This window comes from Abramis brama, assembly GCF_963993115.1.
Source record: "Abramis brama genome assembly, chromosome: 3".
In the NCBI taxonomy this organism is placed as follows: Eukaryota; Metazoa; Chordata; class Actinopteri; order Cypriniformes; family Leuciscidae; genus Abramis; species Abramis brama.
The window spans coordinates 31,138,776-31,152,497 of NC_139965.1; the positions used below are offsets into that span (position 1 = coordinate 31,138,776).

Below are 13,722 nucleotides of genomic sequence, written 5' to 3' on the forward strand. Positions count from 1 at the left end.
TTGCCTGGGGTTGTAGACAGTAAGTGCAGACAAATTTGCATGATGCATGCATCTTGCTCTTGTAGTAGTCTCATTTTTGTAACTGCTCTTCAGACAGAAACACTCATAAGTCTTAAAAGGCTGGATGTTGGTTGTTTTGGTGTGTTTTGATGTTATCTCTTGGCAAGCTTTGTCTCGACAGCATTGCTACAAGAGCTTCACTCTGCAAATCCCAGGAAATGATCCTGCCTCTTTTATACTCTTCCATCTCTTAAATCTCTCTCACACACTTCTGTTTCTCTGAGCTTTACAGAATCTGTCTACTGTAACACTAGTGTGAGATGGGCAAAAATAATATTCTCACCATATGCATGTTCTGCTGAAAAGAACTGGAGAAGAGAGGGGCAATTCCGCGCAAAAATGTCACATCCATAACGCCAACTAAATACAATGGCATTGTGTTGGCGTTATGGATGTGACAGTTTTGCACGAGAAAGGAGAATAATTTTTTTCAATGTCATGGATTTTTTTTTAGCAGAGAACAAAAATCAAGAGCCTCAATAAAGCGGTCAGATGGAAACTCCTTTGTGACCCAATAAGAAAACAAATAAGCACAGATTTCCACAGATAATGTCAGTGGAGATTATTTTAGTCGTCAGATTAGTGATCATGGCACTCAGTCAGCATTTGATCGTCTCTGGCAGTCATCTGTGTGGGTTTGACGGTTGCTCCTGAGGATAATGCTGCAGCCACACAGTAAGGAAGTGGGCGTTTGTTAATTGAGTCTCTCTTATTCTGTTTATTCCTCCTCCGTCTTTCCTTTATTCCCTCCTCCTTCCTCTGTATAAGCCCCTGTCTGTCTTCATCTTTCTCAACCTCCATCCATCTCATTATTGTCACACTGTTTCTCTCAGAGTGAATCTGTCTACAGACTAGCATCAGATACTTCATTTAATTTACTTGCTTGAATTTATGCTATTTCAGTGTTTCACATTTTTCTTTGCTAAACCCTCATATTGTCATATGGTATGATATTTTATTGAAAATAGAAATATGCCACCTCATTCTCTGTTTCAGATGCAACATATATACTACATTTGACAAAAAAATAGTTTTGACTGATTTTAAATATGATTTGTGATGTCAAAAGCATATTTAGGGCCCGAGCACCGATGGTGTGAGGACCCTATTGGAATTGCTCCATTTATTGTTTTTATTGTTATTTTTAATGTTCTGAGTGGCTGCAATGAAGCGTGCGGCGATAGAGAAATACTAGATCAATCTTTATACTCAGGAGTATACTCACAACCGCAAACAAAGAACTAAACTGACCAGAGAGTATATATGCAGGGGATAATCAGGAACTAAATAAGATACAGCTGATGATAATCACAGAAACAGGGATATAATCAGTAACCAAGGAAAACGAAACTAAATAGAACAGGGAAACAGGAACTAAAGAAAACAGAACAGAATAACAAAATAAGAGTCCATAACATAAGAACTACCAGGATGAGATTGTTTATTATTTAATGTTAAAATTATATCTAATAACTTACGTATGCATGAAATGTGCAAAAATATATATTTCTAAGGGGTAATCCCAATAATGTAAAAAAAGAAAGAAATTGGGATGGTGTAATTTAAAAAATACAAATAATTAAACTATTAATCTGCTGCAAATGTTGTCTATGGGGTGATCTATATATTTTCTGGTAACTATTATCAGTGTATGATAGACAAGTCCCATTATATGAAAAGGTTATGAGGCAAAACTTCTCATGTCCAATATACAGTATTACGAGACATTATACCATTAAAAAAAAACAATTCTGTATATTTTGATGTGAATGTGAGTGTGTATGACTTTCTCTGTGTATGTGTGTTTGCTCTGTGTAAGAGTGCGCTAGAGGGTCCCAGCAGTACTGAAGGGTTTGTGTTATGGCTGTAGATTGGAGTGTATTGTGAGTGAGTCAGTGCACCCTGTAGGTGTTGCTTTATCAGGAGTTCTCCTCCCACAGTCTGAGCCATCACAAAAACACCTCCTTTCCTCTGCTTTAAACACTGACAGATTTCTTCACTAACTTTTGACATTAGATGGTTCTAAAGTGAGCGAGACAACATTGAACACACCAGGTTCAGATCCCACAGAACCATTTTGTGGCTAAGTAAGTACTCGAGTTAGGATGTGCCGTTTTATAAGTCCTGTTCATTAGTTTGTGTCTGCAAGTGGTCTTAAGGGATCAAGTAGATGCTCTTGAGAGAGAAAGCAGCTGTTTTGATGTTGTCAGAAAACCTAATCCTTAACCAGTCCTACTGCATGTGTGAAAGAAAGAGAGCTGGAACAAATGCGCTCACAGACACATACGGAAAGGACAGTGACTGACTCAGGAGAGGCTGTGACTGAGTGCAAATTAATTATTCAAGCCTTTTCTGTACAACACAGATTACAAACACCACTGTGTGTGTGAGAGAGAGCGATATTTGAGTAGATGTGAAGTGTGTGCGTGCTCACAGTGTTTGCACTGGAACAGAGTGAGGAGTGGGCACAGCGTGCCTCAGTGCAAGTGTCTGTAGACACTCTCTGTATTCCCAGAACTCAAATTGTTTGTAGTTCCCTCTATATTTTTCTCCTAAACTCTTTCCTCCAATTAAATCTTGTGGTCACAGTATCACGTCGTCATGAAAATGCTACAAGCAAGCTAATGAAAGCCAATCACTCCCAGCCTTTACAGTTCCTAGTTAATCGATGCTTTAGCTGATAAGCAGTTACTACAGTGACAGACACCATGGTAACTTTGGCCTTGATCTCTCTGAAACTGGAGTTCATGGGCTGGAACACGATGTCCAACACACTTAGCTATGAGAGATTCTGCAGACGCCGCCACCTCACAAACACACTGAAATGGCAGCAGGCTTTCTGATAAGCCAAACCACACAGAATCTGCATCTGCAGAACAAAGTTGTGCACATATTTTGACAGACTTGACTTCCAAGAAGAGTGTAGTACTGTGAGGTCCATGTGACACATTTTACCATATTTAAATCATTCCATCTGGGTTGCTCATAATTGACAGTTGTAAGTGTGCCGGTGGGCCGAGCTGCTCTTTTATGTGAAGGTTCAAAATGAGCGAACAGAATGTCACTGAACCCCAGAGGGCTAGGTTTCTTTGTATAAATATGCAGGATTTTTAGGAATAGTTTAGAAAAAATATTTAGTGGTGCAGAAAACGCCAATGCAACCGTGGAATCCAGTCATAAAAATGTAATTTACTGTATAATGCTGAATATGGATGAATAAATCAAATGGTAGGGTTGAATACTTAATCAAATTGCAATATGGACAAGTGTCAGTGAATATTAAACCACAAAAAGATTGTTTAAATGCGTCTGCTTGTCTTCATGTGAATGAGTGGCACAGTTTTGTCTACTACACATACACAAGAACTCAAGATGCTTATGGTTTTTCAGCTTTACACATGAACACATGAACTGAATCTCCAGATCTGAGTTCACTTCAAGAGCATTTTGCCATTTTACTTGATAAAAACTATACCATCATATCATCACAGACCCTCAAAGGTCTTCACTATAACCTGCCAAAATAAAAGTTTGGTTTAACTTGAAGAAATTGACAGAAATATATTGTAGAATGTAGGAGCCTTTTTTTTTGTGTCATTTTCTTTCACACCGCTAGAGGGCACATAATGTATTTACGTTGTAAAGTCAACACAGAGTTGTGTGCAAAGAAGGTAAAACAAACTCTTTTGACCGCAATGACTTGAATGAATTTTGTAAAGTGCATGAAATAGCTGCTGCTTTTTCTTTTTCTAGTTGTTGTTTGTTTTTGACCAAAGAAGCAGACAATAAATGGATTGGACTATCCACGTACCAAAGGTATATGGACATTGCATTTTATTTTTATCTGCTGAAGAAACAAACGTGTTAAAACCAACAATTTAAAAATAGGACAAACGTGCACCTACAAGTAATAATAACAATAATAATAATAATAATAATAATAATATAGTTTATTAAAACCTCTGTTGTGTAGCACTTTATTCAAATTTCATATTTTTGCATTTTAAAAGTTTAAATTGTTAAAGTTTTATGCATTCATTGAATTGCCATAGTTTTTGATAATGAATGTATATTCATTCATAAAACACAGAAACAGAAACCAGAAACATTACAACTGAAAACACAGAATTTGGGAAAAATAATAAATAATTTGGGAAAAAATGACAAATTTCATATTCAAAATAATAAAATTCATAGCCTATTTTTGAGGCTATAATGCTTCAGTGCTCATTCATTTTAAATGCATGGATAAGAGCAGCCAGCGCAATTCTTCAAAAACCTTTTTTTTTTTTTTCATTGAAAAAAGAAAGTAACCCAGGCTTGGAACCACAGGATCAAGAGATGGAAAGGGTAAAAGAGATTATGGAGCCATCAGTAAAGAAGAGTAAATTCTCCCCCTAGTGTGGAGTGAGGAGACTTACAGGGACTTTCTACTTTCTATCCTGTCCTTTTTAGAGTAATCATTTTAGAGTTTAATGATTTTTTTAGCAGTCTGGTCAAGGTAACACAACCTGCAGACCCAATGATCTGCAGAGAGACAATGAGAGGATAAACAGAAATTCAGCGATGACTGATTATGAAAACATAATTCACGTGTAATTGATTTCATATTGAGCAGTCCAGTAACTGCAAACTAATATTTGTAACTTTGTGATTTGTTACGGTAATATTTTGGATGGTACTTTAGTGCCATCAGTGAATTTTTGCAAAAAAAAATGTTTAAGATGATGATGATGATGATGACAAAACCATAAATATTTAAGTATATTAAAGTTTTTGTAAAAATGAACAAAATGCACATCTCTAATAGAAAAAGAGAATGTAAAAAAGACAATGAAAATGGACAACAATATTTGTTTTATAAAATATATTAAGCTATGCATCTGTGGGTGTGAATTTACACATGGTTAAAACTGAGAGGAGGGTGACAAAGCAGTAACAGTACTGTCTGTTCTTCATCTTTATTTATAGCAGCTTGTGTTCTCATGCGCAGAAAGAAATATTAAAGTTCAAGATCATCAGCCACTTTCCTTTGTAGGAAACAGGGCGAGCTGCCTGCCTCTGTCTGTGTGTGTGTGTGTGTGTGTGGCTCTCCTTTAACAGTACTAAAAATAGTTTCCTACAGGACCCTGTTCTCAGTGTGAGTGTGTGTCTGCGGTATGTAGCTCATATTCTATTTGAGGCAGTTTCTTTTACCAGAACCAAGTTTTACCCCTGACCCATCCCTCGTTCTCTGTCTTACACACATACAACACTAACACAAACATACACTCACATAAGGAAGTGTCACAACAGGAAGTAGGGGGTGTTAGGGAAGAAAGATTTAGCTCAGTGAGGCACAGGCTGTGAGGGTCAGTTGTTGTCAAGCTGTGTGTATGAGAGTAAGTTGATTTCAATCTGGCAGGCCGAAAGAGAGAGAGAAATGTGGGCTCACAGGGGGAAATGGGTCTTGCCCCCCACCCCTCCGTCTCAACCTCACCACAGGTAAGACTGAACTACACCTGCAACTTTTGATGGCCCATGCTACTTGTGCCAGCTCATGTAGCTGTAAGAATGAAGCTCTGATCAGCACCATAAAGACATTGCAACATACAGATCTGAATCCAGCTGCAAGATCTGGCAGTAAGAACACTTTCACTACATCCGAATATGCCTGATTTTTATGTGAAAAACAGTATTCATAGTATTTGAAAACGGGTGAAAAGAATCAGTGACCTGTGACCAGTGGCCACATTATGCATATATTGTACATCCAAATACCCATATTCATACTGTATAGATATTTTTTAACTGATGTAGTTTATGCTAGACAGTGTGTGATTTCGGAGACAGCTTCTGTAGTCTTGTACGCAGTAGCGTGCATGTATGAACTTCTGCAAATGTGGTAGCAGGCATACAGTAACTGTATTTAACTGTGCATCTTACAGTAATACTGTCTGTGCATCTGCTGTGCTGTCAGGTTAAAGGGGTGGTAAAATGCCCTTTTCACAAGATGTAAAATAAGTCTTTGATGTCCCCAGAGTTTGTATGTGAAGTTTTAGCTCAAAATACCCCACAGATATTTTTATATAGCATGTTAAAATTTTAACTTTTTGAGGCTGAGCAAAAACGCACCATCGTAGATATTCGAATACATTGCTTGATATTTGATACCCGTTCGAATTCGATTTTTCTAAAAAGTGACAGCCCTAGTATCCGGTACTGGCAGCATAGTCTCTATGGGACTGACAGGAAGAACGAAAGACTCGGACCCAAACCCGAAGACTCGAGAGAACTAATCATTTCTGTTTCCAGTACAGAACCTATTGGATGTTGCGCATGCGCGGTCAACACAAAATGAACGAATCACTCTCTGAGACAACTCGGTAGTCCCGAGTCATATTAAAGATTCATTCAAAATGAACGAATCGTTAATGACCGACCCATCACTAGTCCTTAGCAGCTTCGATTACCTCACACAGACATGCACTGAAAATTGAAAAAACCTTTAGCCTTTTATGTTCAAACCGGAGTCGGACAAATATGGAGAGACTCAAGAAGAAGTGACAACATGTAGACAACATTTCTGAATGGTTAGTTGATGAATTTATGTAGCTTATGTGTAGTTATCTTCTAGTCATTGATTAGCTTATTCTGTCATGATAATCTATAAATCGTGTTCCCAGGGGTGGGGTTTATGTAAATTTTAGAGTCACTAAACCTGGGAGGAAGCTCGGGTCCTTGAAAAGCAATTTCTTTAAAAGAAAATATCTCCCTTTGCATTGAACTCTGAGCTTCGTAACTTTACAGATGTTGTTTATACTCAAACAGCAACATTACACACTAACTAAAGTTCATAATCAACCACCCCTTTAAATATGAGCCATTTTAGTGACTGTATGCTGCTTTTTTTTTTGCAGAAAGCAGTGTTCTGAAACGTTACATAAATGCAGGTTACATTTCACATTTATGCTTTTACCCAAAGTAAAATGAGATTTATCAATCACACACACGAGTTGAACACCTGACATTGCCATTACTAGCGTCATAAAATGCATGTAAATGTTAATGCCACTTTTGCATCTCGTTCAGCATTCTCGCAATAACCAGCATTCTGGTGTGCATGTAAACATACTCATTGTATCTGGCTTCTGTTTAAGGCTTATAGCTGGTGGTTCTGTTTTAGTCCAGATGCGGTTATCGCCAAACTGCATATGAAAACCTTCTGTGACCACCAGCTCTTATCTTAGAATCTCATCAAACAAGTGTGAGGGAGAGAGAGGGAGGGAAAGAGAGAGAGACAGAGAAAGACAGAGAGACAGAGAGAGGAATGAAGCAATGTGGTGATGTCAGATATTTCTATGTATGTAAGGAGATTAATACACAGTTTAATAATAGTTCCATTAGTTGTACCACAGTATCTGGTCCTAGTTCAGATGATGGGCAAATTAACCACAATCACTTTCATTGTATTATGACTTGTGCCAGTGTAACTTGAGTAAATAAAGCAGTGGTTTTAAAGTATTGTAACCACAGTCAGTGAGAAATGCCTGCATGCATGCAGTTGCTCAATGTAACCACAAGGTGGAAATCCAGAATAGGGATGCACAAAATCATAATTTCTGTAGAAACTGTTAATGATCATTTGATGCTTGAATTAAGATACTTTATGTGAGTGTGTCCTGCTGTGGTGAGTATGGACTGAAAAATGGATTGAAAAATGTCTCCCTGCTGTGGTAGGATAGGCTGAATCCAGGTTACAGTGGATCCTACTTTTTACTCCTACACAGTTATTTTCTACCTACTGATCCTTTCAGCTGTCCTATTTTCACCTCCTTTCTCCCCTCTCTCTCTCTCTCTCTCTCTCTCTCTCTCTCTCTCTCTCTCTCTCTCTCTCTCTCTCTCTCTCTCTCTCTCTCTCTCTCTCTGTCTCTGTCTCTGTCTCTCTCTCTCTCTCTCTCTCTCTCTCTCTCTCTCTCTCTCTCTCTCTCTCTCTCTCTCTCTCTCTCTAGCACACACACATATTGCTAACAGAAGAATAGCAGGAAACAATATCTGGTTTGTGGTCCAACCGTAATTGTGTACGACTCCCATTTTAGTGACATCATTTCCTTCCTTCACAGGAAGTCTGTAGTGAGTGTGAACAGGAGGTATAGCGGGGTATAGTGTTTATAGTACTCACTGACACACACACACACACACACACATACTATGACCTACTGAGAATACTTCCCTTCTAGTTCTGTCCTCAACAGTCTTATTTTAGTATCATAGAGACTCTGTTTTAATTTTAACTTAAATGCAAGTTTTAGTAATTTTGTTGTGTTTTTTATTTTTTTTTATTTAATATGTCTGTATAGTTTTCTATCAAGTTAAACTGGGTGTTGATGCTTATAAAATTATGAAATAATTATCATATCAATAAATCATAAAAATTATAAAATAATTGTATTTTGTTTGCCTCCTTTGTTAACATTAGTTAATAAAAGTGCAACTGTTCATTGTTAGTTCATGTTAGCTCAGGTCCATTATATAATATTAACAGATACAACTTTTGATTTTTATAAAACATTAGTAAATAGTAAGTGTTGAAATTAACATCAACTAAGAAGGTCTTTAAGTAGCCTATTTTAACTTAAGTATTTGGTGCTGTGATGAACACCAAAGCGAATACTAAAATATGAATGTCTGTTTGAAATATTTAGATGATGTTCAGAAACAGAAAGTAGCGCAGCTGCTGTGTTTACGGGGTTACCGGGTAACGGCTGCATTTCTCAGGGGGGCAGGGTTTTCTATTATTTTGAAGGTACCCCCGGACGCCGCCATTGGCTAGCGGACCCCCACCTGCTGTTAGCATCCCATTGACTCCCATTCATTTTGGCGTCACTTTGACAGCGAATAACTTCACATCTGAGGCGTTTAAAGACTCCATTTGTCTATTATTTATTTCTAAAGAAACACGAAAATGTATAAAAGGCTTCATTACCTTGTAGCTTCTGTTATGGCCCTGTAGAAGCAATTTTTGTAAAAATAGGCTAACGATTGCGTCACAACCACGCGACTCTCTGTCGCACAGTAGAGAATTACCGTATGGACAGGAGGAGAAGCTTGCGCGCAATCGGGGGGACGTGGAGGCAAAGTGACAAAATAATTAATCAGAATACTTAGCAAAAGTTGCTCCTGCTCCTAGCTCATGGACACCTCCTACTCACACTCTCCGTCTCTGCAAGTTTCGGAAGGGAATGATTCAGATTTCTCTTGATTCAGATTTCTCTTGGCACAGCTACTAGAAGACAGACGGGTTGCTCACGTCACATCTACGTCGTCAAGCTCAGTTTGAGTCTGCGCAGTACGCTCGACCCCCAGGAAGTAAGAGTTTCTAATTGACTTCACTTTGTCTCCGTTGAATCCAATGGGGTCGCTGTGTCCATTTCTTTTACTGTCTATGGCATTTCTGCTGTTCCACTAGCTCCATCTACTGACAGACAGGGAATGTTATGTGCATTTTCATTCAGCGCATCTTCTTCACTTGTTTTGTTGTCATGCACTCTCATCCGTGTTGGGCTTGTTTCAGAGTGCACATGCACTTTGTTAAAACATTAATGTTTCTTATCTCGTCATGATGACCGTTATGAATTGCAATGAACCACATAAATTATAGCCTACATTTTCAATAAAAAATTTAACTTTAGTAAACATAAAGCCCCGCCTACTTTAATTTGATTGGCCATGTCAAACATCTTGACATTGACGAGCGCTGTTAAGACTGAAGAACGTGACAGTTCAGATGAGAAGGTCGGTTATCTCGGTATTGTGCAATATCCATGCAGCACCAAAGTAGAGTTAATATTAGACAATTATTTCACAACCTTTATTATATACACCTCGGAAAAATACAGAGGTCCGGACCTCAGGGACCTCAATGGTGGGTACAGCCCTGTTTTTATGGTTTTAGTTTTAGTTATCTATAATAACCATTGTTCACAATATGACAGTGGAGGTAATATGACACTGTACTGTATTGTACTTTGGTTGTTAATCTTTACGTAACTGTAAAAGATGTAAAAGAAAACCCTTCAACCGATGTTAAGAGGCATGCTCACATGCCTCTAACACACACATACAAGGATTTGACAGAAATTAATAACCCGAAAACCTGAGGCGATCTTTCTTTCCATCTTTTCTTCTCATGCCTTTTGCTTTCTTTCTTTTTCTCAGTGTCAAACTGCATTTATCCACTACTATAAGATCCTCCTCCTACCTGCTCTCCTGTTACAAGTGTGCTTGCACAGCCACAAACGCATTGTTCTGTGTGTGTGTGTGTGTGTGTGTGTAGTTTTACATAGTTTCATGCGTTTCTGTGACCTCAGTTACACCTTTTATCATTAGCCAGTTCTATACAGAGATTATTTTCAAATAACCCCTCAAACTCAAGGCAGCCATTTGTCCGTAAGTGATATTTGTGAACAAAACTAGATGGACTACTGATCTGATCTGCAAACTGAGCTGCTTTTTCCATTGTCAGAGATCACATTATCTTCTAAAGCCCCTATCAGAGAGAGAAAGACATAGGTTGTGAGATAGATGTAAAGTAAGGTTGAAAACAATCAGGCACCTGGAGGGGCAGCTACATTTGGGGTCCTACAAATGAGTCTCTTCTGAGTTTGACACTTCCTGGTGTGGTGCAATGTTTGTGAGTGCAACCGGCAGCTAGAGCGTATGTGTATGCGCCTGCTTTGACGCGTGTGTGAGTGCAAGAGACAACCACTGTGGGAGGAGAGAAAGACATGAAGAGAGGACTGAAGGAATACTCTTTGCTTTATGGCACTGCTTAGACCGGGACTGTAAGAACTTCCTGAGAGAGAGAGACAGAGACAGAGAGGGAGGAAGGAAAGAGAGGAGGAGGAGGAGGAGGAGGAGGAGGAGGAGGGGGAGGGGGGAGGAATGTTGGGGTTTGCTTATAGGATTAAGTGTCTTGAAGGCGGATGGGAAGCGGATCACACGTGGAAGTCTGCTAGGATCTGGAGCACTGAGCGCTGTTCGTGTTGTCCTCCCTCTCTTTCTGAGAGGCAGAGAGCAGGATGGTGCGACCCTTCTCTTCTAGTTTTTCTTGTCATGAGGACTCTCTGACTGCATGACTTTGGGATTGGTTACGATTGTTTGATTGACGGCCAAGGCGCTTGATGGAGCAGGAGCTAGGAGCAGGTTCGCAGGACAGAGAAGAGGTCACAACCTCTCTGGCCTCCACATCCGCTTCTTCATCCAATTCTGACCTCCTATCCAACGCCTTGCCTGAGGGTGAAAGAGTCGCGGTGGGTCGCCGGCATAGCAGCAGGACTTTTTCAGGGTTACGGCTGTTTGGAAGGAGGTGAGTCGACCTTGCACCTGATGAGTGGGATCTGAGCTCACTGTAGTGCACTTGTGTATGTCTATGTAGATGTAAAGAAAGATTGTGTATTTATGAGAACTTGCGGAGAGCGTGTGTGTGTGTGTGCGGGTGCTCAAGTTTCCATTCAATGTTTCCATCTCAAACCTGAGCCCTGTAATGTGTATTTGCTGTAACAACGTGTCTGTAACGCAGTGCATGTTACCTAACCACACTGTGGCTGTGTGTTTGCTCACTGTTTGTGTTGTGTTCAGGTTGGGCTTAGTTCTGGTGTTCTGGTAGCAACAGCTAGTCTATGAAATAAAAAATAATCAGTCAGCAATGTGTTCGATTATCAATTAATCGCATCTGTGCACTGTTCATGAAAAACATCCGTCAGTCACGTTAGGACACCTGAGTGGAGGACACCGAGTAAGCTACTGTTGGAAAAGTGCATAACCCAAGTTTTTCTAAACATGAGAAATCGTCATATTTAGAGCCTAAAAAACAAAACAATTCTGACTAAATTATAGGTTTTTAAAAATATTTATTGTTAGACATGTAAAGTTTAAATTTCTACTTTTAACACAATACACAAATATTTTTTATGAGAGCAGTAACAGTAAAGGGACCATTGTGGAGTATATGATCAGATGATTGAATTTGTGTTCCTCCCCATGTACCACTTAACATTTTGTATGTGCTTTTGTTTTTCTGAATTATCATTTATAATTTAGTGATTTTAACTTCTACTGACAGATGGTAAGTAATCAGTTTGAACTTTTATTTGCACATAGCTTTTAGGGATACATTTACCATATTTGTTTTCATTTTCTATTTCTACGGCATTGCAGCTTACAGCTCAGGTATTGATTTATGTTTTGTATAATACTAAAATATTTTAATTTGAGCTATAGCCTATATCATTGTGCATTACTTTAATATGCAAGCAACAATGGATAATTTACCCTCACTCTTTTACTTGCCTGTGATTTGAGTTTGTCATGTCTGGTGTGGACAGACAAATTGCATTGTGTCTGGTTAGGACACTGTATTAGGCTGGGCACCCATCCAGGGTGTTTCCCTGCTTTCAGCCCAAAACGCTGGCCTTCAGCACCCTGCCCTGTGACCCTACACAGGACAAGCGGTTCTGAGAATAGCTTAAAGGATGGGTGAATGGGTTTGGGTTTGTCTTGAGTTGTCAACCTTGGGTTAGTCATCTTCTATTTTTAATCTGGTTCTTCCTATCTATCAAACGGTTTCAAAGAGCAAACAGAACATGATGGACTGAAAATTGAATGAGAGCGAGAGGGAGAGGTGGATGGTAGGATATGCAATCTCATCCCATCCTATCCTCATACCCATGACATGTACATAATGATGTAGAACATAAAGAGATCACAGAGTGATTAGTTATGTCATCGAGTGTGGCAGAATGGGAGGATTTGCTCTGCTAAAATGGTGCACGTTAGTGTCGGCTCTGTAAGGTTTGACTGAAGTCTTTTCAGCATGACAACATTTTTATCACCTCTATTACCTCTCGTCTTCTCAGCTCTGCGTGTGTTCCCACTGATGAGACAGCTCCTGCTGTGTGCTTTAGCGTGTTGAGCTTATTAATTGATGCATGAAGGTGATCAGAGATGTGAGAAGAGGATGTCAGTCAGACTGAATTATCAACTTTCACTGGTAGAGGTTGATTTCTCTCTCTCTCTCTCTCTCTCTCTCTCTCTCTCTCTCTCTCTCTCTCTCTCTCTCTCTCTCTCTCTCTCTCTCTCTCTCTCTCTCTCTCTCTGTTTACTGTCATTTTGTATGTTTACATTTCCAAGCCTTTGTAAGCAATCTCAGACAGGGTTAGTTATGAAACTCCTCCCACTGTTTGTCTGTTTTTGTTTACTTTTTTTGTTGAATACTCAATTAAGTTTACATTGAGAGTCTTTGTGACATCAGAGATGACGTTAAGCACAATGAGAGCAATTGTTTAAATACATTAACCTTAGTGTACTTTAGGGCATGATGGGATATTTCTGATCATGTCCTGGAACTCTCTGTGTCACCATGGCAACCCTATGTCAGGCTGGAAGAACTCAGCGGAGATGCATTCATCATGTGAGACTCCAGATATCTGGGTCATCTCCACATATAACTCTGTGTGACAAATAAGCCATGGGAACGTTTGGCAATACTGACTCATGTACTGTATGTGTCAATGTCTGATGTCCTCTGAGTCTGATCATACTTTTATAAGTGTGTGTGTGTATTCAATTTTTCCAAGAGGCTATTCACTTTAAATTAGCTTGCTGCTGCCCCCAAATTCGGGC

The 13,722-nt window shown here is 39.2% G+C and overlaps 1 protein-coding gene across 7 annotated transcripts in view; it reads left to right on the top strand.

Moving 5' to 3' along the window:
* Positions 1-13,722, top strand: part of dgkza (diacylglycerol kinase, zeta a) — a 105,366-nt gene that overhangs the window by 14,202 nt on the left and 77,442 nt on the right. For 2 of the 7 annotated variants that reach the window (XM_084108218.1, XM_084108219.1), the window contains exon 1: positions 5,364-5,544. The exons of 2 other annotated variants lie outside the window; for them this stretch is intronic. In XM_084108218.1, the coding sequence (XP_083964344.1) occupies positions 5,483-5,544 (62 nt within the window). In that variant the 5' untranslated portion in view covers positions 5,364-5,482. Of the gene's footprint in view, positions 1-5,363; positions 5,545-10,708; positions 11,408-13,722 lie in introns of those variants that run through there. 3 more of the 7 variants (XM_084108212.1, XM_084108216.1, XM_084108217.1) reach the window with 3 other exon arrangements.